Source organism: Sander vitreus, chromosome 16, assembly GCF_031162955.1.
Source record: "Sander vitreus isolate 19-12246 chromosome 16, sanVit1, whole genome shotgun sequence".
In the NCBI taxonomy this organism is placed as follows: Eukaryota; Metazoa; Chordata; class Actinopteri; order Perciformes; family Percidae; genus Sander; species Sander vitreus.
The window spans coordinates 13,467,824-13,492,185 of NC_135870.1; the positions used below are offsets into that span (position 1 = coordinate 13,467,824).

The window sequence follows — 24,362 nt, forward strand, 5'->3', positions numbered from 1 at the left end:
CAACATTCAAGTGAACTATATTGCAGATAACACACTACCACGAGACCATAGCCCATACTGAATCATTATGAGGTCCATTTTGAGGCTTTCCGCACTTGTTTCAGTCTCCATCGAAGGATCAAGCAACTCTGACATATTAAAATCAGCCACCCTTACATACATAGAGGGACGCAGATGAACACACTCGCCAGCAGCAGCAGGGCAGTAACTCAAGGCCAAAGGAGGAGGTTTATTTCTATCATGGGCAAAGGCGCCAAATCATGTTGGTATGAACAGGGCTATATAAATGCAAATTGTATTGGAGAGCTATTAGTCCTGGAAAAGGTTTGTATGTAAATGCCCTATAGGACCACAGCGGAGCACTCGGCCAGTTCAGATTAGTGGGGTTTGTGGCAAATGTGCTGCAAAAGACAAAATAGAAAAATAGACAGAAAATGCAATTGCCTTGTGGTAAATCATGGTGAACAAGGTGAATTGTTGAGTAATTGAATGGCCAAGGTGTTTCTGTATTGTGCATGCAAGAGAGATGTATTGCGGTCTGTTTCCTGTGTTAAGGTCATTTTGTTCATGATACAGATTTTTTTTTTTCTGTACCTGAGCATAAACAGTGTGACCATAAGCCGCCCTGCGAAAGTGTAAATGAGCAAAAATGTCGAAGCATCACTAAATGAATTACTGCTGATCAATTCCTGCCTTGTTTATGGCCTCATATTTCAAACCTAGACTTTTTGGTTGGCAATAGAGCATACTAATGTATGGATTAAAGAAAAGATTGGTGATTATGAAACAAACAAATCAAATATGGCACAGGAAGCCACCTCATTCATGGGAAGTAGGGGATTTAATAATTGGGCATTAGGCTGTGAGAGACAACATTAGCGCAAGGCCGCCCTCTAGCTTTAGGTAGAGAGACTCACAGGCTTACGACACCTATCAGTCATGAATCCACCACACAGAAAACTGAATAATACTGAATTTTATTCAGACAGTGAATGCCTACATACCATTGCATTAAAAGGAGCACATTACAAAAAGAATTGTGTAGAACTAGCAATTTAAATAAAACAACCTAATATATACAGTATATACATTTAATGATAGGCATTGACAGGGTTAAGAAGAACAGCACTGTACAGGTCGTCTAGGCCTACTTAGTTTTTATACTGCCAAGTGAAGACAGAATGACAAAAGAGAGTTTCATAAAAAACAACACATAAAATGGTCAAATGTAAAGTGCAACTGCAATTCTTCACGGATCTTTTGCTTCCTGAATTATTTCTTCCGAAACGTTATATTTCTGCAAACCCAGGTCATGCCATCCTGGAAAGAAGCAGACAATTTGTTTGTGCTGTGAAAATTAGTGAGCCACAGCTTAAAAGTGGGTTTACAAGCCAGAGTTTACTGCTGATGTCCAGGGCAATATGACATCATCCTTTTAAAAATATTACTGTGGCTGGTGATGACAATGTTATAGGTTGAACCATTTGAATACATATGGTGAAGACACAACAGCAAAGCCTCTTTGGTCATTAGAAACATGCTTAACTTCGGACCTTTAATCTGGGCGATATTATAAATAGTATTTATAGTTTGAGTAGGGAGAAGTCTTGTTCTCAGCTTTAACATTTAGAGTATATGTATATGATAAATAGACATCATATGTTTTCACAATATAAATTTAAGTAAAGTTATCAATGCCAATATTCTATGAGTTCTGAAACTGACTGCAAAGACGGTTGGATTCCACTCTGCCAGCCATCCTGTCGCAACCCTTGCATGTTGCAGTGTGTACTGTATTTACCTGCACTCCCTCAGCAGTGACAGCTGAGCAGGCCTGGACCTGCCACATTCGATCCCGGATAGTATGCAGACTGAGACTTTCTGCCAGCTCAGATGCTGGGGAGGCTGTCACCAGGTCCTGCTTGTTGGCAAAGATTAACAGTGGCACAGCAGCAAGCTTTTCCTCCTCCAGCAACTCAGCCAGCTCCTGGAGGAACAGACACACGTAGTCAGTGACATGTGTACTGGCTGAGTCAGAAAACTAAATAATATTGACTTTTTGGCTTTAATTGCACCCAACACCATTAAGAAATATGGTTAAAATTGAGTCTGCACTCCTACAATGAGAATATCGTCCTTAGTAATCATAGAAGAAATATTTTATTATTGCACTTCTTTTTTAAAAAAAAGTCATTGTATCTCACCAGGCTTGTCTCTTCAAACCTTTTCCTGTCTGAGCTGTCAATCACATAGATCTGCAACAACAGTCATAGATATTACCGGTTCATAACGGTTCATACCATGTATGAAATACTATATTGTGAGGTGAATTTTGGCGATAGTAACAATCAGGTTAAGTACATCAAAGAGAACCTACCAGTACATCCGTGTCCTCAAAATAATTTCTCCAGTAGGGGCGGATCTTGCGCTGACCTCCAATGTCCCAAACATTCAACTTGAAGCCAGATGATTGAACACTTTTTATATTGAAGCCCTGTTGAAATATAACATGGATGCTTAATGCTTTATTCACCACAGGTAAATTAAAGCCTGATTTGGAATTCAGTTTGACTGGAAAATGAAGAAATGTATGTGAGGAAATGTGTGACAATTGTGAGAAGATGACATCTCAACAGTGTGTGACTCAGCTACTAGATGTGTGTGAGTGTGTGCCTATTTGTACTTGTGTGGGGGTGATGTGGCTGATATCTTCTGCTGCCAGCTGTTTCAGCAGAGTGGTCTTGCCAGCATTGTCCAAGCCGAGCAACAGTAAGCGCACCTCCTGTTCTGGAGACTGCTTTAGCCGCCGAAGAATGGACAACAGGCCCTGCAGGTGGGGCGGCGTAGAGCCTTCAATGGGATAGCAGGTTCAAAGATGACGTAGACAAACCTGCAAGCTTTTTCTCACTATTGTTACATGGCCTAAGCTGTATTATGTAAAGCACCAGTCATCAGAGGCCAGCATGGCGTCAGGGGTTGGCAGAGGAACCCAGCACAGCGTGTACAGGAGGTTGAACACTCACCCCACAGCAAGAACCACCTAGAGTATGAGGACTTAGCTGTTAGCTGCTTGCAGTGACCTACACGTGTCAGAGCAAAAGCTCTCATTGGCCAAGATTAAGCATGTGCACAGTGAATGGGTTGTGTCCAGAAAGGGGTAAGGAAGGATTTGGCTCAAGCCATTTACCTTGCCGTGTGTTCTGCTGTCACTGCACTTTGTGACCTGTATCATGGGGACTGACATGTGACAGTGTTTTCTTTGACTTCTTCTTGATTTTGTAACACTATTTTAATGCAATTTTATTTATAGTGTCAAATTTGTTTGAATTAAAACTATTACAATTTGCAATTGCTATTTTCAGTGACAACCCATATTATCATTGACACAAAACTAATGCAGTATGTTTTTGTTGTTGTTTACTACTTAGGTGCCCCATTCACTGCCAAGTAATGCTAGCCGGCTGTAGCTAACAGTTTTCAGTAACACACATAGCCTATGTCATATAACAACAACTACTATCATTCAATAAAAATATAAACTAAAACCATCATGCTCTAACTCCAAAGCAGCCACGGCTGTGAATCGTTATGACTCACCATGTTTCCTCAAGTGTTGGTCTTGTGTCCCTTTGCTCAGACTAAATGGATTAACATCTTTCTAACCATGCTTCCCAGCTGTTAACTTCTGTTGCCAGGGGAACCGTGACGTCAGGGTTACGGCTGGGCATCTCTCGGCACGAGAACAAAAATGCACCATTCAAAATATGACCCTACAAATATTTGTATGGCTTCTTTATAAATACATAAAGAAGAAACTTAATTAGGCATTTGTTATTTGATATAAATATTTATTTTGTTGAATTGATTTTTTGGAAAGTGCTTCAAATAAACGTTATTATTATAATATCATGAAGTACAAACATGTATTTATTTATTATTCTGTTTAATCAAAGAGTTGATTCGAGAAAGCTTTAAGTGAGAAAGAAGTCATATACGTCTGAGTGTTGAGAATTGCTGCCCAAAGTGAGAAATAACGTTACCTTGCGAATACATAATGATTAATAAAATGATTGAATGGGAAAATAAATGAATGCAACAATGGTCTTAACGTTTTTAAGTAGGCTAATCTTCTGCACTGAACTTAAATTCGGTTTTGAAGCATCATCCCCGATCTACTTCAAGACACATGACTCGCAACAAATATAAAACTTCTGTAACACTACAGTTGGTATATCGCTCCTTCCGATTTAATTATAGACTGTATAAAAGGTTTTCACACACGCGTACACAGCGCCCTCTAGAGTTCAATCGCCGACTCCGTTTCATGTTACTACTGGTGCTGTTTCTAGTGAAGGAACAACAAAAACATGTTCGGGTGCGACAGGCTAAAGGGTTAACCAGCAACTGCCACCTGCAGTCACCTCAACAAGTCAACGATTCGACCGACTGCTATATGATTCCCGTCGTGTTAACGGCCGAAGACCCAGAAAGATGCCGCAGAAAGCACTGGGATCCATTGTAGGTCTTCTTTGTACCGGGACCTGTCTGGTGCAGGTAAGCCACCGCTAGAGCTCCCGGTGCCGGCTGACTCTTCCAGCTGAGGCCGCTGCTCTTGGGATGGGTGAAGGCCTTCTGCCGATCCTTTTTGTTTCCTCCACAAAGGAAACTGGGCACGGTTCGTTATTGTATGCTGTGGATGACGTCAGTTAGTCAAAGTTTTCATTCATATTTCGACAGTTAACTTGCCAGAAGATTTAGGCTATAACTCGAAGATGCACTGATTTCTTTTATTACCTCAATTTTACTGTTTGAACCAAGGGTATCAAGAATAGGTTAGCCGTTGCTAACTGGTAACGTTACCCGGTGTTGGCGTGTTTGTTTCTATTGTTGATTTATAATGTTAGAGTTCTTGATATTATAGGCAGGACAGTCAGTCCCAGTTTGTCTAGTTTCCTTCCCTGATAAAGCTAGCTAGCTACTTGCAGTTTTATGTCAAATTAAGTTGATAACGATATGAACACCCACAATGGTACTTGAGCAATTTAGCATTTTATCTGCACATTTGTGGACATACTGACCTTGTTCGGCAGCAGTAACGTTAGCGTTGTTTTATTGCTACATGTTCTCTAAATTCACTTTAAATGTTGTTTTTGTAGTAATTAATTGTCCTGTACCGCTGGCAACATTTAGCAGTGACTGCTTGCATTGCCTCGGTACCATCTGAATCTCATTGTGTTGTTATTATAAATATAAGTGTCACAGTACAGAAAATGAGCTCAGAAATGTGCAAACATATGTGGCACTGAAGTGACAAATGACAAAGTCCTAGAAATGGGTCAGTCTTTCAAGAGTTTGCAATGCAGTTTCTTATCTTGTGTGATGTTGACTTTCACTTGTGTACCTCTTGTGTGTATTTAAGGGGAAGGAGTTCTGTTTTGGGGTAAACAATGAACAGTACCGCTGTGACATGGGGTACTGCTGCGGAGAGACAGAGTGCTGCACCTACTACTACGAGCTCTGGTGTAAGTTCCTATGTTTTCTTTTTTCTTTTCCCAATTATTAATTCATGGTATGGTAAATCACATCCCTATTGTCCATTGAATTCTAATTTTGGAGATTTAAATTCCTTAGGAATTTGTGTTGCCTGTCTTGGTTCATTAGGATTACATTGAGTTTGTCCTCCCTCATAGGGTTCTGGTTGGTATGGACCCTGATCATCATGCTTAGCTGCTGCTGTGCCTACCGACACCGGAGGGTTAAGATGCGTCTTCAGCAGGAGCAACGTCAACGTGAGATCAGCCTCATGGCCTACCAGGGAGCCTCCAGCTCCTTCATTTCCCCTCCACCGCTCAATCTAAGTGAGTAGTCTTTGTGCTTGCTATGGGGTCGTCAGTGATGCCTTCCAGAATTAAACACAATACAGACTAGGTGCTACAAACAAGGGTTGTGATGGTGTAAGCATAGAAGCCCAGATAATCTTTTCTAAAGCAACTTTTTCCACAACCTCCAATGGAATCCTTATGTGCTCATGGACCAGCTGGATGATTCAGTTTCTGCTGGGTCTGCTCTGAGGTCTCCCCTAAATCATTGCATTGCTGAAGCTCTATACCAGGATTGTGTTGGATAACTTTACTCCTCTACTTATCAGACAAATTAGGGCCATCCTACAGGTTTCATGTTCACAGCTTGTATGCACAGTATTATTCTAAGGGGTCAAGACTTTGAACTTTGCTCTCTCCACCACCAAAGTACAATGAAACGTCCACATTACAGCAGCAAATCTCACAATCTTTGTCACTCAGATCCACAAGAGACATGACCTCCACAAGATACATGAACTTTCCTTGGAGCGAGAGAGCGAGAGAGACTCTGTGGCAAATTGCCTGAAGGCATATCGGAGATCATAGTCTCACATTGTCAGAAGGGCATCAGACAGCAAAGATGCCACCCTGATGTCAGTGGTCACTCCGGACCTTGACTGCAGGTTAATATTGTATCCCCTTATAAGGGCCTTATATCACAAACAGGAGTGGGACAAGGGGCACGCTTGTTAACAGTCCGAGACCCACAGTGAACATGCTTGACTTAATGTCAAGAATGTGAACACAACTCTAACTTTGAGCAGACGCAGACAATGACTTTACACGATCCTGGTAACATATACGGAGTCTTGCAGCTCTTCCCACAGGATATCATTGGGAACGTAGTAATAAGCCTTTTCCAAATACTCAGGGCACGCTTTAGCATTTCTCTTAGGCATGCCTTCCAACATTACAGCTCTAAACCTGTTACCCCGATGTATCCAATGACATGTTCCATTTATCTTCATTTGAAATGTATCTTCTCAGACAACATTCATGTCAAGCTGAGTTCTGGGACAACATATTTTCTAGTTTTCTACAGATGTCTGTCTATCAATAATATGTGGGTGTGAAGTGCTATTTTGTGAAATAGACAAGAGAGGAATATAAAGTGTGTGCAGAAAATATCAACAAATCGCAGTGTAATCAACATGGGAGCTGCAAAGATTAATCAATTTGGTTTTCAACTATTACATTAATTGCCCTTTATAAATTCTCCAATTTTTTTTTTTTTTTTTTTAGCTTAAAACACAGTGACAGTAAAATGAATTTTTTATATATATAAAAATTAAAAATATTTATTTTTTATAATTAAAAATAAAATATATATATATATATATATATATATATACACACACACACCTTTTTTTTTTTTTATTTTATCACGAAAAGGGCAATTTTCAAGACCATTTCAAGAGATTGATTTTTGAATATCTTTTTTTTTTTTTTAAATGATTTATTTATAAGATTTGTTAATACAAAACACTATGTAAGCCCTTACACGTGCGAGGAAAATAAAATGTGATGAAGGTCTTTGTAAATAATAATAATAAACCCACAAGGGCAAAGAAATGTAGAGATAAAATATCACACACACACACACACACACACAGTAAAAAGATATAATAACAATTAAGTGATAATGAAAATAGTACTAAACAAAATATAAACATATGTTAAGAAAACAGGTTTTGAAATGAATCAAAGTGAATATGTACAGTCACAAATATTTTTAAGTGGAGGGGGGATGTTTCCACTGCATAAGGATCACACACAGGGGGGTGGTGATGGCGCAGTGGATATGACACATGCCTTTGGTGTGGGAGGCTTTGATACATCAACCAATGTGTCCCTGAGCAAGACGCTTAACCCCTAGTTGCTCCAGAGGCGTGCAACCTCTGACATATATAGCAATTGTAAGTCGCTTTGGATAAAAGCGTCCTCTAAATGTAATGTAATGTAACACACCTTGCTAATGGCGCAAGAAAAGCAATATATTCAGCCAGATAGGATGGCCGTGGGTGGTCAGTTGGCAGGACACCAAACAGGCCGATCAAGGCTGATGGGTGGATGTTAACGGATATGATGGCTGAAGGTGAGTCAAATATAGATTTCCAGAACACCGACAGAGCGGGACAAGACCAAAGCATGTGGGTCGATTTTCATATATCTTTGAGTTGTTGACAAAACAAGACATTTGAGGATGTAATCTTGGATTTTGGAAAACAGTGATCTATATTTTTCACCATTTTCTGACATTTTATAGACCAAAAAACAAATTGCTTATTCGATAAAATAACTGATTAATCGACATAAGGGAAAGGTACACACTTTTACATTAAAAGTACCCAGCAAAGTAAGCCACATCATTTACAAAATGCATTTGAGATATTTACCTGATGGACTGTCCTAGGGAGACTTGACAGTGGTTGTTGTTGTTACTCTGTCCTTGAAGAGAAAATAACATAGAGGCTCTGGGGACTAGTGAAGCTTCAGTCACCAAAGGTGGTTTTTAGGTGCTGATCGCAGTGATAGTTATTATAGTTTGGTCCATAAAATGTTGGCAAATAGTAAAACATGCAATTTCCCCTAGCTTGAGTTGACCTATTCAAACTCCTTGTTTTGTCCAATCAGCAGCGAAATACTTTAGTATCATAGAGGACTAAGCAGCAAAATTAACACTTCAGAAGTTGGAACCAATTATATATATATTTTTTGGCATTTTAGCTAACAAAAAATGACAATTGATTATCAAAATAGTTTTCAATTCATTTTCTGTTGATTGGCTAATTGATTCAACGATTAATTGTTGCAGCTCTACATGGATGTATGACTGCTCTTACGGGGATGATGCTTTGAAAGCTGAAGCCCTTTTTGTATTTGCTGACTTTCAGGGTTCTGGAACGACTGCAAGCTTCCTGATTATGAAGAGGTGGTAGGTCACCCCCCAACACCACCTCCTCCCTACTCTGAAAACCCTCCTGAGAGTACTCCAGCACTCCCTCCACAACTGAGCCAGCCAGACGCCACGGTGCCACAACCCCTGCCTGAGGCAGACCCGAGAGTGGACAGTCAGGCCTCAGGCTCATCATCAAACCACGAAGCAGTGGCTATGTCGGTCCCAGCACAATATCTGGCAGAGGCTGCGCTGATGGCGGCGGCAGAAGAAGAAGAAGAAGAAGAGGAGGAGGAGGAGGAGGATGAGGAGCTCATGACTCGGCGTCGCCACGTCACCGGCGACTCAGGGATTGAGGTTTGTGTTTGCCAGCTGGACGTAGACGAGGGCTCGGGGCTTGAGGAGGAAAGCGACGAGGAGCACCGCATGTGCAAGGTCAGCGGTCAGGACTGCTGCCCGGGGCATCAGCAGCAGACCTTCAGACAAAAGGAGCACACCTCTGAGCTGCCCAGCCAGACTGCTAGCACCAGCACTGGAGACCACATGGTGTGATCCACAGCGTAACTAACCAGCCAGACAGCCAGCCAGTGTGGCTTTCTGCTTCACGCAGGGTGACCCAAGATCTCTGTTGCATCATCATCACCACAACAGAGACTGTTTGTGTTTTAATTCTTTGAACTAACACACAGACATGATGTTAAAGGTGATGATGATAACTAATCCTTAATGGCTCCTGATTCGGAAAGACGAATAACACATTGTGTGGACACGTTATTTTGCTTTGCTTTTCTTTTAGTGGGGAAACCAACCAACAAACGCATGTCGTTGCTCCATTTGGTATGTTTTCCCTTAGTGCTAAATGAGAGAACGTCATTGGGTAGTGAGAGGGCAGCCATTGATTGTGACTGAAACCAGAATTGACTGTTTCCCTTGCTTCTGCCCTCTCCTTGAGCACTGCTGTCATGTTTCCATTTTTATGCCTCGCCACGCTCCTTGATCAGAACATTTCCAGCCATCCCTCCATCTGATATTTTACCCCCGGTGGGATGGTCAGCTCGGAGCATACCACCACGGTCAACAACATTTCTCCCTTATCCCCACTATGACTCTGAGGCAGTGAGTGGGGAAAAAAAAAAATCTCTTGAAAACTGGATGAATCAACAAGAGCACACCATTTTGTTTTCCCCAAAGCTGTGTGTGCGTGAGAGTTTGTGTGTGTGTGTGTGCTGTGAAATCTAGGGCACAGCTGCCTGATGTCAGCTCTGAGGTCATGGCAATCAGCATCTGGTGTGAAGTCTGTGGGACTTTTCACATCTAGAGCGGGGGAGACTATACACCCACAAACGGCAGAGAGACGAGAAAGAGTTGAGTTTGTTTTGTCTCTGGGTTTTAAATGTCATACACCCCCAGCCCATTTTTCCTTTTTGATATCCATATTGTGGTCACCAATTAGCATGACTGTAGGTAAGGAGCAACCAGCTTTGAATGATTTATCTCCCCCACTTCGGTGTCTGACTGCATTATATTCATAGAGATAGCCAAGAGGGCTATGCCACCAATTTTGTAATGAATAAAAAAAACCTTTTGGTGGCTCTGTGTTTTATTTACTGTGTTATGTCAGAGTGAGTAGTAGCAGCCTTTTGCTCATTCTAAACACAAGTATATAGATTGGATGTTCTTAACGAAGGATGTGCTTTTTTTCCATTTCATAACCAGCTACACTTCAGTTAATGCCGCCGGTGTCACCATTAATGTAACAAAGCTCCTGATGGGGGCTGCTAGAGTGTGGATATAGTAGTGCAGTAGGGAAGGGTTGAGTCTTGTGTGTTTTGTATATCTGTATAGTGCTGTAGCATCTGGTAACACTTGCTCAGCACTGAGGTGAATTAACTATTAAAAGCACTGGTATTTTGCATGAGGCTTGAATTTCTGTTTATATTTGAGTTTATTGGCATTTTCTAGCAGTTGTGCTACTTTCTTTGCTCATCTGTTTGTCAAAATGATAGTGGGCTACTGTGGCTGCACAATTGTGTACCCAGGTGTTGGGGTAAAGAAATGGACTGGTTTTAGCTCTAGTTTCATTGTGTTATGTCTGTGTGAGCCATGCTATGCTGTTGTGCGGTGCTGGTAGCTAGTTATCTGGTGCTGTGTCGGCGGCCTCTGTAGCTCTTAGCAGTGTGAGGGATTTGCAGTGGTATTTGGGTATTTTTGGCAGCAGAGGGTGGGTGCCTTAGCTAGTTGAGATGGATGCAGGCTCTGCAGTGTTGGCACAGCTGCAGAATCTATTGTGATTAACTGCATGCTTCTCTGTGTTGCATGTTGCTTGCCCAATATACTGTACAGTGTGTATTCAAAGTATAGCAGTCAAACTGGTTGTTGTCAATAGGGAAACCACCGCAGAACAAAATTTATGATTTGTTGCCAGATGAAAGTCTGTGCAAGACGAGCAGTAACTGATGAGTCACTAAATGGTTTATTGACAATTTGTTTAGAATAATGTTCAACAACTTTTATTTGTCTGCTCAAAATGGGCACAGTGTAAAGACTCAGGTCGGGTCTTTCTGCTTCACATAAGCACACATGCTCACAAAGTACTGCCAGCTGACAAAGTGGAGAGTAAATGCTAACATTTCAGGCTTGCCAGATCTATTTTTTCAGGCATTAAAATTAATGTAATAATTTAGATGAAATTCTTCACAAGATGTGACACTGGGTTCTGCACATAAATGTGTATAATTGTAAGACACACGCAGTTCTGTGGCTTATGAAAGTGTTTTCTCCAGCTAGCAGCAGCCCAGAGCGCTGTACCGGCTGTGGTTGTGTTTCTACCATTTGAGCTACACTAAGTACTGCTGTGGCTAAAGCGTAGGAAAACAATGCAAGAGGGCCGGTGCACCAATAATATCAATATAGAGTGTAACTATATGACTGCACGGCTGCCTAAGGCTTACATTGAAAGAAGATTTAGTTTCATGTTCATTGAATAGGCCTAATCAAACATGCTGTTGTGATGTTTGCAGTCCTTGTGTTGCCGTAGACGAGCAGGTGCTTAAATATGAAGCCAAACAAACATGACCACGACCTTTTCAGAGGAGCTGTTACACTGTGAGCATGACTGCACACCCATTAGCAGAAGTAATATAAGGCATTTTTTGACCAACACACCTCAAGCTGCCTTGCTGCATCTCTAGAGAGCAAATGTCTTACATTTTGGAGCTGCACAATAAAATATGGCCTCTGAATGCAGAAACGGATGCGCTACTGCCTTTATTAGAGTAGATGTAGTTTCTTTTGAATGGTAATAGTTGTGTTCCTAGCATGACTGCTTCAGAGCAGGGATGTGCTTTTGTATCGATAGAAAATAGCATCTGAGCTTTAGAGAGTGTGCTTGCTTTATGAGGAGAGGATGTGGTTTCCTAACATTTAAAGCCACAAGATTTATACCGTCACGTTCTGTAGAGTTTTACTTGCATTGGTTTTGTATCTGTGGGGTGCTTGTGTTGAATTAACAAATACTGTGTTTCTAGTTAGTCGTCGCAGTAATGGAATTAGTCAAGACCAGATTTTGTGCTCGTTCTGTTTTTGTTTCATGGATGTGGTTGCAATTAGTTTGTGATATTACCTGGCTTAAAAGCATGAGGAAAAACTATTTTGTTTTCTATGGTTTTGTTGCGATTCATCTTATGTGTTTGGAGGACAAAAAAAATGAACTCCCAACAAGAGATTTCTTTCTAACCTTCTTACTAAGGTGCATTTTTGCTTATTTGTATACATATATAGACAAAATAATAGGGGAGAGGGATGAGGGGAAGGATAGGGGATCTTTTGTGCATGAGTGAACTGGAGGTTCATAGTTTTCCCATTGCCAAAAAACCACTATGCCTCCCTGTTTTTCACGTTTACCGAGATTAAGGGCTATATCAGTCATCAATCATGGACAAACATTCATCCATTTCACTGACTGATTTGTCTCCTCTGTGCTGTTCATTTAAAGCCACAGTTGCCGAGATCCACCATCTGAACATGGTCAGCGTTTGGGTTTTGGATGTTCTTTTAATCTGGTGGAGTTAGTTCATATTTAACAATAGCTGATTGTTTATGGCTGCGTATGTTTGTTTTATAGGCTTTAACTTTGCCTTTTTTTGTTTTGTCAACGGAGGTGCGTGATGCGACATCCTTCCAACCTCCCCGCCCAATGAGAATGATTCTTCCTTATGTAACTAGATGCATGTGTGGTTGTTAATTTGGGCCGTTGGCTCTTTGTGGACCGTGACTCCACCCTCCACCAGGCTCCGTCTTGGTAACAGAAAGTGTAGCCAAGCACTCTGCATGTGGACCCTTACTTCCTGGAAACAGGAGGGCATGTCCACTCATGCAGAAGTGTCGACAGAATAATCTACCAAAGTTGCTGCCATCTCCATGCTACACAGATTGTCACTGTTTTCACCGGTGTGCGTGTGGTTGTCATGACGATTTTGTTTCCCACTCTCAGGGTTATCTTTAACAAGCAGTGCTAGAGTTTTAAATTTAACACTGGACCCACCAGTCTCATAAAGCCAAAGCAGTTCTTTCATGATAATTGTTTCCCCCTTGTTGTGTGGTGTTATTTCTGCATCACGCAACTCTGTAGTCTATTATACTTTAACTCATCTAGGCTATGCAAAAACATAAACCTACTGTTATATGCTGCAACCCCTTTCTTTGTCATTTGTCTGTTGGCATCAGTACAAGCAATATAACTCTTGAGTACTTGTGGCACTGTACTGTAATCTACTTTTGGTTGGTGTGTGTTCATGTTTGTTTAAGAAAACCTTGTAAAAATAAAAACGTAATGCTACTGCAATGATGTGGTGGGAACGTATGCTTCAGTGTCAGCTGAGGGGTTTGAGTTAAAAAGCAATTCTAGTTTTATATATTCCTTCACCCCCCCCTCTTTTTTTGGCTTTTTCCTGCCTGGAAAAAAAAGAGCCACTAACACTTTCTACTCCGGATTTATGGATAAACCACATAATTAGGTTGTTTTAAGCCGGAGGAAAAAGTTGAATATATTGTTTTTGTTAGATTAATTCATGTTTGATATCTTTAATCTGTTTGCCACTTTTACATCCCTCATTATTGTTGCACTAATTCAACGTGTTGGTTTTTCTCAGTTAAAGCAACAGCTTTCTTCTTTTTCCAGCTTGATGAATTTTCACTGACTTTTCCCTTTTTAATTCTCAGTTATTACAACACCATCAAAACGTTTGTATATTATACATATGAAAGACCTCAACATGGAACACAGTTGACTTAGACCAGGACACATTAGGCTGATACAGGAACACTCTGAACTTATCGGTCATTGTTTCTGTCCAACAACTTGTAAACTGTACTTTGTTTTCAACCATAGATAATACCAAACAGATGGAGGTGCCATGGTTGAGCTATGTGGATTTTCTTTTCTTTTTTTGGCCAAAACTAGAAACCTCCCAGTTTGAGAAAGAAGCAGGCATCTACAGACGCACAACAGACTCTTTCTACATTGTTTTCCTAATAACTTTAAACAAGCCAAAATGAGTAAAAATACATAAATAAAGCACTGAATGATAGATAAAAATGCTTTTGTATAAGTAAGAAGTCTGCTGTGTACTCGTTGGGTCATCATTTGTATTTTATTTTTTTAATAAAACAAAGATTGACACTCAACTGACCAACCCTTGCCATTTCTTGACTTAAAAATTCTTCCATTTAACCTCAAGTAGTCTTTTGCAAGATCCTGGTATCTTCTTGTAAACATTTGTAAAGCCTGAACATTTTTAGAAATTAACCTTGAGCACTTAAGTGAAAATCATGCCCTGCCCAGACGTGTGACGAAGCTAAGATATTGATCTGGAGCATCATCAAACCTCAGATAGTTGGCCTGAATTATTGACGGGATGTTATGTCATCCAAAAATTAGGATGTTGTTACCCACACACACTGAAAGCTCAAAGAGTTTGATGATGAGGTTTATACAATGCACGGTTTATTCTTTAACTTTCTATCTGGCGCACAGATAGAAACATCTGTATGCTGTTGACCTACATACTGTATATCCCACTTCAAAAAGGTCATAAACAATATCAATGTAGGTCTTGTTTGCTCTTTAAGGAGGCAATAGAAATGGTTCAGGACAAAGAATAGTTACAAACTGTAATTTACGGATCACTGAATGGATATATGAGGCACACGGTTGTCATACAAAACAAACAGAACAGAAATAAGGTAGGGCGGTTGTCAAAGTGGCTACAGGAAAATAAGGAAGTCCTTACTCATTGCACAATTGAAAACAAAGCACCACATACAAAATATATGATGTTGACATGAGGCCTTCAGCCATTTCCAGAACATACAGCTGTCGATAGGGCCCGGCCAACACCTCCATCCAAAGGAGGCAACCTGAGGCCAGACCAGCATGTTCAGTTCACTGCAAGAGCATATACCGTATGACAGAAACACAGAGGTGGTGTTTTTACATATAACACTAAAGAAACAAACAAAAAGTCATTTTAGTGTTCAGTGTGCAAAGTAAAATAATTTACAATAAATGAGTCATTCAAATTGTCTTCAGTGCAAAGTCCATTTCAGACATTTAAATGTATCTATTTAAAATATATTTAGAAGAGTTTGCTCTAAACTGATCAACAAAAAAACGATCCATTTTCTCATATACTCACATAACATCTGGGGAAGGGAACAGTGATAAATATAAACATTTTGTGAGAGATAATATTGTTAAAAAGAAATTGCTTTGCCACATGGGACAGGTCAGTTTTATGCATATGCTTTACATAAAAGTTAAAGCATCATGTTAACGAAGAACAGCGGTAGCCTAGATAATTCATAAAAAATATCCAACAAATGTCATGCACACTACAACTACATGATGAGAATATACAGCATACTATATAGTATACTCTGAGACGCTTTTTCTAATGCAAAGAGCAGTCGAGATGCATCTTTAGTTAGCAAGGAGCTACATTAAGCATAGCATCATTGGTTTTTAGTGCTATATGGTTAGCGCTTCAAGTCACACTGTAGAGTGGGAACACATTGGATGCTTATATATTTATGTTTCTCAAAGCCATAAAATCACATCAGTAAACTGAAAAATAGTTAAAAGAAATTTGAAGTTGTCATATGCAGCAAACGGTGAAAATAAAAATGTAGCTGCTCATTAGATGTCATACTGCACGTCTGCTGCTGTGTAACAAGTACAGAGGTGGAGATGGTAAGGCCGAGTTGGTGTGTGTCAGGCAGGACAAAAATAAAGTCCTACTGCTTCATGACGACCAATGGCAAAGTTGGACAATGGCTATTTGTAGCAGGTGATACATCTACTTCGTCCTCTGTTCAAATAGTGTTGTCCTCAGGATAAAAAACAACCTGCTGCGCTCTACTGGCCGACAGCAGTGTCTCACTTCCGTCTCAGTGCGGTTGCGTCCACGAACCACAGTAGTCATCACAATCACCACCTCCATCTTTTTTTGTTCTGTCTCAGTAGAAGCGCTTGCGTCGACTCTCGCTCCAGTGGCTGTAGACCACCAGGCCAATAACGATGAGGAAGATGCAGCCCAACATGGAGAAGAACACGGTGAAGAAAATAGCTAACCCACTCATCCCTTCTTCAGTCTGACCCACTGGAACAGAGGACAATAGTCAGGAAGAGAGAAGGAAGGGTGAAAGAAAATGACAGTGAAGGTGAGAAAAGATGGAGGAAAGAGTGACATGACGCAAAAAGAGAGGACGAGAGTGACGTTGATGTTCCCCAATAATGTGTGTGTGTGTGTGTCTTACATCTGAGTAGCTCAATGTTATCCACACTGGGTATGGTTATCTCCTCTTCTTCCTCCTCTTCTTCTTCCTTTCGACTCCGCAACACCGTCAGTTGGTAGAGTTTCAGGGAAATTATATCATGGTTATCTATAAGTTGAGAATCAGAAAATATGATTACATTTAGAAAAACACACAACACATCAATGAGAAGTGATTATATGTGGTTAAAAGGCCTCACACTTTTCACCGCAAATGCCTAACAGAGCAAAAATAAAAGCATCGCCTTAGTTCAGGCAGAGAGCAAAGCCTTTTCCGCCGAATCTAGCTCCTTAATCTCTCTAATGCTACATTCTATATTCTGTATTTAGCACTGACTCTACAGTCCGATTACTCAAAGGATTAGTTCACTGAATTTTAATCTTATCTCTTCGCATCAACAGTATCACAGCATGACAAGCTACAGTATACTGTATGCATCAATACACCTGTGAGTGATGTCTGTATCTTCTATTGCTATGTTTGTCCCTCCTAAATCAATGATGCAAACACAGCCAAGCAGTAGCAGAAGAATTATTTATTTTTACCAGATAAAATAGACCTTGAAACTAGGAGAGAAAGAAGTGCTGGGAAAATAGTGATTTTAAATCCCCATTACTTGGGGAGCTGTTTGGGACAGTGAAAGCTGTTTACCTGAGAGGTCTCCAGTGATGGCTGTAGCTCCAAAATAATAGCCTTTGGGAAGCCGCACCCCGGGTATGTCCAGGCAGTCCCTCCACTCATGTTGCCCGTCGATGTCTATCATCACCTGAGGAACAAGAGTTACTTCAGTGACTTTTAGAGAGCCACTGAATGTAAATAACTGGGCATCTAATTCATCTCAGTTCTGTTTCCAAAAGCAGGTTTACGGAGTTATCGGAATGACTTTGTGAGTAAAACATAGAATCCCCTAAAATCTTGGACACTGACTCAATTTCTTGGAGAACAATGGGGAAAGAAGAGTTTAGCCCATAGTGAGTTTAGCCATAGTTTACTAGAAATTATTACATAACGTAATGCTGCATTTTATATGATAAAGTCAGCTGTTTTTTTCCCTGACTGACAAAGAAATGTAATATCTTTTGGTATGTATCTATCTGCAAAGCCCTTGCTTGAAAACATTGGAAAGACGTTGAAAATCAAAACATGTATTTCACTTTGTGTAGCTGCCAGACTATACTCAATAATTGCCCGGTACCTGCCTGTACCTGCTTTAATGGAGCATAATGAAATTCTGTTCTGTTTGTGTCCGAATAAATTATTCTATTTCTCAGTGTAACCTTGAACAGGGCGTTTTCTCAGCCAACCTCCACTTTATAAATAAATATTAGTGGGTCAACTCAGTCTACCTAATGCATGCTAATAACAGGTTGGACGGATGAGGACATGAGGAAGTGTCTGCGTGTGCTAAGCAGTGTTATTACTGTAGATAATTGAAGACAGAGTCTCTCACCGTGAGCCTGCGGCGGACGTATCGGATGAAGAGGAAGGTGTCATGTTTGAGGTTGCGCACCATGGCGTTGCAGCCGCCCAGCTCTGTGGGGCGACCGTCCCGCTCGTGGTCATAGCTGATGCTGCCGTTCCCAACCATGGCCAGAACGAAGGGGAAAATCCTCTTGTGGTCACAGGGGGAAAAGAGCGAGATGAGGAAATTGTCTTGATTTTAATGAAACCCTCATCATACGCTAATGTAGCAATGATGCTTTTGCAATTAGGTCATGTAGGCTTTTTGTAAGAGACTGCATAAAAGAAATCTATGCTGTTCATTATTTAGAATTTAAAAAAAAAACTCTTATTTACAAACCTGCATTGACACTGTTTAACTTGAATGTCATATTTAGTTGCATGCTTTATTCCTTGTATTCCTTTATCCTTTTGGAATTCATATTAATCTGATTACAAGGGTATGTTTGCAGTCAGAGAAGCATTAAGGACCAATGAAGGCATCAAATGTTCCAAAAGCTGGTTACCTGTGTGCGAGGAGTATATCTTTTCTTCTGCGCCTGACTCCAAATGTTTGCACAAAAGAACACAAAGACACATTTTACACAAATTTGCAAGAGCCCTTGTCCATGGCTCGCCCTCAACCCTGCTGTACTTTCCCACAACACTTGAGATCTAAGCAGTGCTATTCCAGCATACCTCTAGGTGTTTCTCCTCATTAGGATACGTGTCCACAAACACACCCAAACCAGTGAAGTTGTCCATATTTCCAAATACAGGACCTGTAAAATAAGACAGAGTGTTGATAATATATAAAAAAAATACTTTTTTTTATGAGATAAATAGTAAGGTCCCATAGCGTTTACCTTTTTGTGCACGTTCCTTAGTGTACCATATGGCTAGTCCATCACCATTCAGGTTCTTCTTCCCTTGCCCGTGAATCTTAAAGTGCACCTGCATCTCCCAATCTGTCAGATGGCAAGGCTAAACACACACAAGAGTTACATAAAGCCACTGAAATACATAGTGTTTACTCCAACAACTAGGCAATATATAAGAGGGCAATAAGAGATTCTCAAATTTTGGATTTGGGGGAGTAAAGGTCATTGGTAAAACCCAACACCTTTAAAAACCATCCATCCATCCATCCATCTTCATCCGCTTATCCGGGGTCGGGTCGCGGGGGTAGCAGCTCCAGCATGGGACCCCAAACTTCCCTTTCCCGGGCCACATTAACCAGCTCCGACTGGGGGATCCCGAGGCGTTCCCAGGCCAGGTTAGAGATATAATCCCTCCACCTAGTCCTGGGTCTCCCCCGAGGCCTCCTCCCAGCTGGACGTGCCTGGAACACCTCCCTAGGGAGGCGCCCCGGGGGCATCCTTACCAGATGCCCGAACCACCTCAACTGGTTCCTTTCGATGCAAAGGAGCAGCGGCTCTACTCCGAGCTCCTCACGGATAACTGAGCTTCTCACCCTATCTCTAAGGGAGACGCCAGCTACCCTCCTGAGGAAACCCATTTTGGCCGCTTGTACCCTGGATCTTGTTCTTTCGGTCATGACCCAGCCTTAATGACCATAGCTGAGGGTAGGAACAAAAACTGACCGGTAGATTGAGAGCTTTGCCTTCTGGCTCAGCTCTCTTTTCGTCACAACGGTGCGATAAATTGAATGTAATACCGCACCTGCTGTGCCGATTCTCCGACCAATCTCCCGCTCCATTGTCCCCTCACTCGCGAACAAGACCCCAAGGTACTTGAACTCCTTCACTTGGTGTAATGACTCATTCCCTACCTGGAGAAGGCACTCCATCGGTTTCCTGCTGAGAACCATGGCCTCTGATTTAGAGGTGCTGATCCTCATCCCAGCCGCTTCACACTCGGCTGCGAACCGATCCAGTGAGTGCTGAAGGTCACAGGCCGATGATGCCATCAGGACCACATCATCTGCAAAAAGCAGCGATGAGATCCCCAGCCCACCGAACTGCAACCCCTCTCCACCCCGACTACGCCTCGATATCCTGTCCATAAATACTACAAACAGGATTGGTGACAAAGCGCAGCCCTGGCGGAGGCCAACTCTCACCTGAAACGAGTCCGACTTACTGCCGAGAACCCGGACACAGCTCTCGCTTTGGTCGTACAGAGATTGGATGGCCCTGAGAAGGGACCCCCTCACCCCGTACTCTCGCAGCACCTCCCACAGTATCTCCCGGGGCACCCGGTCATACGCCTTCTCCAGATCCACAAAACACATGTAGACTGGTTGGGTATACTCCCAGGCTCCCTCCAGGATCCTTGCGAGAGTAAAGATCTGGTCCGTTGTTCCACGACCAGGACGGAATCCGCATTGTTCCTCTTCAACCTGAGATTCGACTATCGACCGAACCCTCCTTTCCAGCACCTTGGAGTAGACTTTACCGGGGAGGCTGAGAAGTGTGTTACCCCTGTAATTGGCACACACCCTCTGGTCCCCCTTTTTAAAAAGGGGAACCACCACCCCGGTCTTCCACTCCTTAGGCACCGTCCCAGACTTCCACGCAATGTTGAAGAGGCGTGTCAACCAAGACAACCCCTCCACACCCAGAGCTTTAAGCATTTCTGGACAAATCTCATCAATTCCTGGGGCTTTGCCACTGTGGAGTTGTTTAACTACCTCAGCAATCTCCACCAGGGAAATTGATGCCAATCCCCCCTCATCCTCCAGCTCTGCCTCTACCATAGAGGGCGTATTAGTCGGATTTAGGAGTTCCTCAAAGTGCTCCTTCCACCGCCCTATTACCTCCTCAGTTGAGGTCAACAGCGTCCCGTCCTTACTGTACACAGCTTGGATGGTTTTTTCCGCTTCCCCCTCCTGAGGTGGCGAACGGTTTTCCAGAAGTACCTTGGTGCCGACCAAAAGTCCTTCTCCATGTCTTCTCCGAACTTCTCCCACACACGCTGCTTTGCCTCTTTCACGGCAGAGGCTGCAGCCCTTCGGGCCCTTCGGTACCTTGCAACTGCCTCCGGAGTCGTCTGGGATAACATATCCCGGAAAGACTCCTTCTTCAGTCGGATGGCTTCCCTGACCACCGGTGTCCACCACGGTGTTCGTGGGTTACCGCCCCTTGAGGCACCTAAGACCCTAAGACCACAGCTCCTCACCGCAGCTTCAGCAATGGAAACTTTGAACATTGTCCACTCGGGTTCAATGCCCCCAGCCTCCACAGGGATGCACGAAAAGCTCCGCCGGAGGTGTGAGTTGAAAGTCTGTCGGACAGGGGCCTCCTCCAGACGTTCCCAATTTACCCCGCACTACCCGTTTGGGCTTACCAGGTCTGTCCAGAGTCTTCCCCCACCCCTGACCCAACTCACCACCAGATGGTGATCGGTTGACAGCTCCGCCCCTCTCTTCACCCGAGTGTCCAAAACATACGGCCTCAGATCAGATGAAACGATTATAAAATCGATCATTGACCTTTGGCCTAGGGTGCTCTGGTACCAAGTACACTTATGAGCATCCCTATGTTCGAACATGGTGTTCGTTATAGACAATCCATGACTAGCACAGAAGTCCAACAACAAACAACCACTCTGGTTTAGATCAGGGAGGCTGTTCCTCCCAATCACGCCTCTCCATGTGTCTCCATCATTACCCACGTGCGCGTTGAAGTCCCCCAGCAGAACTATGGAGTCCCCGACTGGAGCCCCATGCAGGACTCCACTCAAGGTCTCCAAGAAGGCTGAATACTCCGAACTCTTCTTTGGTGCATATGCAACCTTATGACCAAAACGTAATTAGTCTAATACTGAAGTCTGGTTTCACTTGTAATAGTGTTTTCTGTTGCCCTGTTGAGTGTCAGAGACATGACTGGTTGGGTTGATGTCAAGGCAAGAGGAGCCCTTTGGCCCTCAGTCGCCAAATAAAGTATAAACGTTCAAGTCTTCCTTTGAGTCAGATAGTATTCAGGTCGGCGTTTTAGAGATATTAGGTATTCACCCAGCCACAATCATGGGCAGCAAATGATGAGGGTGTTTATTTTGGTTAGTGCGAGATAAGATCCAACACGGTTACAGCAAAGATGACACACTGTCTGAAAGCAAAAACCAGTTGCTTAAACATCCTCCCATACCAACCCCATAATTAACAATCTCTACTTTACTGGCTAAATATATAACCACTTGTAACTTTATAATGAAACATAAACCACAAAGAATACAGTTAAATACCTACTTGCAATCATTAACAGTCAGTGCAATCACTATTACCCCTAGGCTACTGTACAAATGATGCTGATATTTCCAACCCTTTGATAACTTGCATGGTATACACTGAGTTGTCTGTTTATCAGCATTTATAGCTTTATATATGAGGGTAGACTAAGACTAGACTATTCCGAACACCACTCAGAATAATGCAATAAATAAAATTCAGCAGAATCCAAGATGACTGCTGTGGCCTTGGTGGATTGTAATGCAGGGCTGTTTTATTAGACTGCATCAGTTTTAGCTTGGTGAACCTAATAAACTGACAGCTGAGTGTGTACAAGCATGTTTAACTTCTACTTAAGGGCCTCTCATCCTGCGTTTCTTGGCTGTGAATATATTTGCTAAACCATTTCGATTATACAACACTGGAATATCACGAGACAGTAATACAGTTTACCAGTATTTGTGTATACTCACAAGGCGGCTCCACACTGCCCCCTGCCGGCTCTGCATGTCAGGTGTGAGGCGCACCTGCTCGGTGGTTACCATGGCATCTCCCATCAGCTCCCAGTGCGAGGAGCCTAAGGATCCCACACCTGAGCACACAAATAGCACCATCAGCATGAAAAAAAAGATGACAGGGCACAATACAGCTCATTGAGCCTCTGCTTTGTTACTAAACAAAACAACTGAAGAAAAGGTAGACAAGCACAGAAAGGCCTTGAATGAATCACAATGTAAGGTAGCCTATTATAAGAGTCCAAAAGGCTGTTAGAGCAGCAAGATGTATCTGAAGAATGAAGGCGTTGTAAGACAAATCAAATCAAGACATTATATTAAGTAAAAAGCTAAAGCAGATGTAGCCTACTTTGATCGCTAAATAAATGCATTATTCTGGAAACATCTGCCCCTGTGCATCAGCACCACTGTGACAGTTCACGGGGTGTAACGTTATAACGGGGTAAGATAGCGTTACCTTGGTATGGCTTGGAAAGGGAATACTCCCGCTTCAAAAATTCTTCCATTTCATGATCGTCGTCAGCCAAACACTTGCTTGCAGTAAAAATTAGAAAAGCGAAAGTCCAGTATGATTTAAAAAGCATTATTTTCCGTCTGAATGGTGATCTGGGCTCCCCGTAATAATGGCTCCTGCTGGCGGCAGCCATCGTAGGTCAAAACTCATCCCACTAAATCGTCAGCTTCCTTCCCATTGCTTCACTGCGGTGCATGGCTCGTCGCCATTGGTCCGTTTAATTGTCAATCAGAATGCATGCTTTTTATTGGATGTACTGTACGATCGTTTTAGATAATGTCAATAGTGAAAATTAATCAATTAACTTATTAAATTGGAAGTGTGGAGCTGTAGTAGAGCTGTAAAAAGCTATAATATGACATTTTAATAAATCTAATCCTATTAGTAATCCAGGTATTTCTTTGGGAAATGCTCACGGTCTATTACTGCACCTACTTTCAAGTGCTGTCCCATCATATAAATGAAAGGCCACTTTTTAAAGTAACAGTAAGATTGCTGTGACATTGTCACCATGTCTTTATTATACTACATCTCTTTTACGTCTTTCATCTAGGCTTTTTTCTGTGAGCTGTATATCTGCTGAGGGCTTTGTCAGCTATAAGCTTGCACTACTACACCATGTTCCAGGGATGCATATTTGCAGAGCCCCTGGGCAAAACTGAACTGTGGGTGCATATAGACCCATATTGACCCTCTCACACTTTTTGCATTGTGCATGTATTGTATTTTTTAAGTACTCATCAAGTACCAACCAGTAGGCTACTCCTGCTGCTGGAATACTACCCTGTCCCATCTTTTCTGTTTTTCAGTTTGTCTTTGGAATTTTTATTAAAAACTATTAAGGAATATGCAGCATGAAAGTGCAATATCAAAACTAGTTTGTTAATAGAATAATGTATCCACACAAAGCTAAAAAGACACAAATGATATAGAAAAAAGGGATTTCCAAGATAGGAGAAATGTTTTGTTTTAGGCCTACTGGATTTAGCATAGACTTTATCATTTGTCATACTAAAATTTACTTAAAGTATTAAAGAAAAAATAGGCCTACTTATTGGGCAGAATGGTCCCTTTCAGAAAGTTAAAATTAGATTATTATATCATATTATAATAT

At 41.9% G+C, this 24,362-nt stretch overlaps 3 protein-coding genes across 3 annotated transcripts; 1 reads left to right on the top strand and 2 right to left on the bottom strand.

The window, feature by feature from the left end:
• Positions 1-967: 967 nt before the first annotated feature.
• Positions 968-2,863, bottom strand: LOC144531684 (ADP-ribosylation factor-like protein 3; the record flags this gene model as incomplete). The annotated part of the gene is made up of 5 exons (XM_078271945.1): positions 968-1,320; positions 1,802-1,987; positions 2,205-2,255; positions 2,378-2,494; positions 2,684-2,863. Coding segments are annotated over 5 exons (582 nt in total), but the record flags the coding sequence as incomplete, so codon positions are not given.
• A 1,435-nt stretch (positions 2,864-4,298) lies between these two features.
• Positions 4,299-10,670, top strand: wbp1 (WW domain binding protein 1). Its single transcript, XM_078271265.1, has 4 exons — positions 4,299-4,554; positions 5,420-5,522; positions 5,691-5,858; positions 8,756-10,670. The coding sequence occupies exons 1-4, from the start codon at positions 4,492-4,494 to the stop codon at positions 9,307-9,309; spliced, it is 888 nt and encodes a 295-aa protein (XP_078127391.1). The 5' UTR covers positions 4,299-4,491; the 3' UTR covers positions 9,310-10,670.
• Positions 10,671-13,291: 2,621 nt separating this feature from the next.
• Positions 13,292-23,708, bottom strand: lman2la (lectin, mannose-binding 2-like a). Its single transcript, XM_078271264.1, has 9 exons — positions 23,192-23,708; positions 22,693-22,811; positions 18,897-19,014; positions 18,730-18,812; positions 18,558-18,590; positions 18,041-18,202; positions 17,242-17,356; positions 16,573-16,698; positions 13,292-16,415 (listed from the first exon to the last, which is right to left on the bottom strand). Exons 1-9 carry the CDS (start codon positions 23,379-23,381, stop codon positions 16,273-16,275), a joined length of 1,089 nt encoding a protein of 362 aa, XP_078127390.1. The 5' UTR covers positions 23,382-23,708; the 3' UTR covers positions 13,292-16,272.
• Positions 23,709-24,362: the final 654 nt, after the last annotated feature.

Coding starts and splice junctions, on each gene's coding strand:
- wbp1 (XM_078271265.1), top strand. CDS start 4,492: ATGCCGCAGAAAGCACTGGGATCCATTGTAGGTCTTCTTTGTACCGGG. Junction 4,555..5,419: donor CCGGGACCTGTCTGGTGCAG/GTAAGCCACCGC, acceptor TGTGTATTTAAG/GGGAAGGAGTTCTGTTTTGG. Junction 5,523..5,690: donor CTACTACTACGAGCTCTGGT/GTAAGTTCCTAT, acceptor CCTCCCTCATAG/GGTTCTGGTTGGTATGGACC.
- lman2la (XM_078271264.1), bottom strand. CDS start 23,381: ATGGCTGCCGCCAGCAGGAGCCATTATTACGGGGAGCCCAGATCACCA. Junction 22,812..23,191: donor CCTTTCCAAGCCATACCAAG/GTAACGCTATCT, acceptor TTGTGTGCTCAG/GTGTGGGATCCTTAGGCTCC. Junction 18,591..18,729: donor ATGAGGAGAAACACCTAGAG/GTATGCTGGAAT, acceptor ATTTGGAGTCAG/GCGCAGAAGAAAAGATATAC.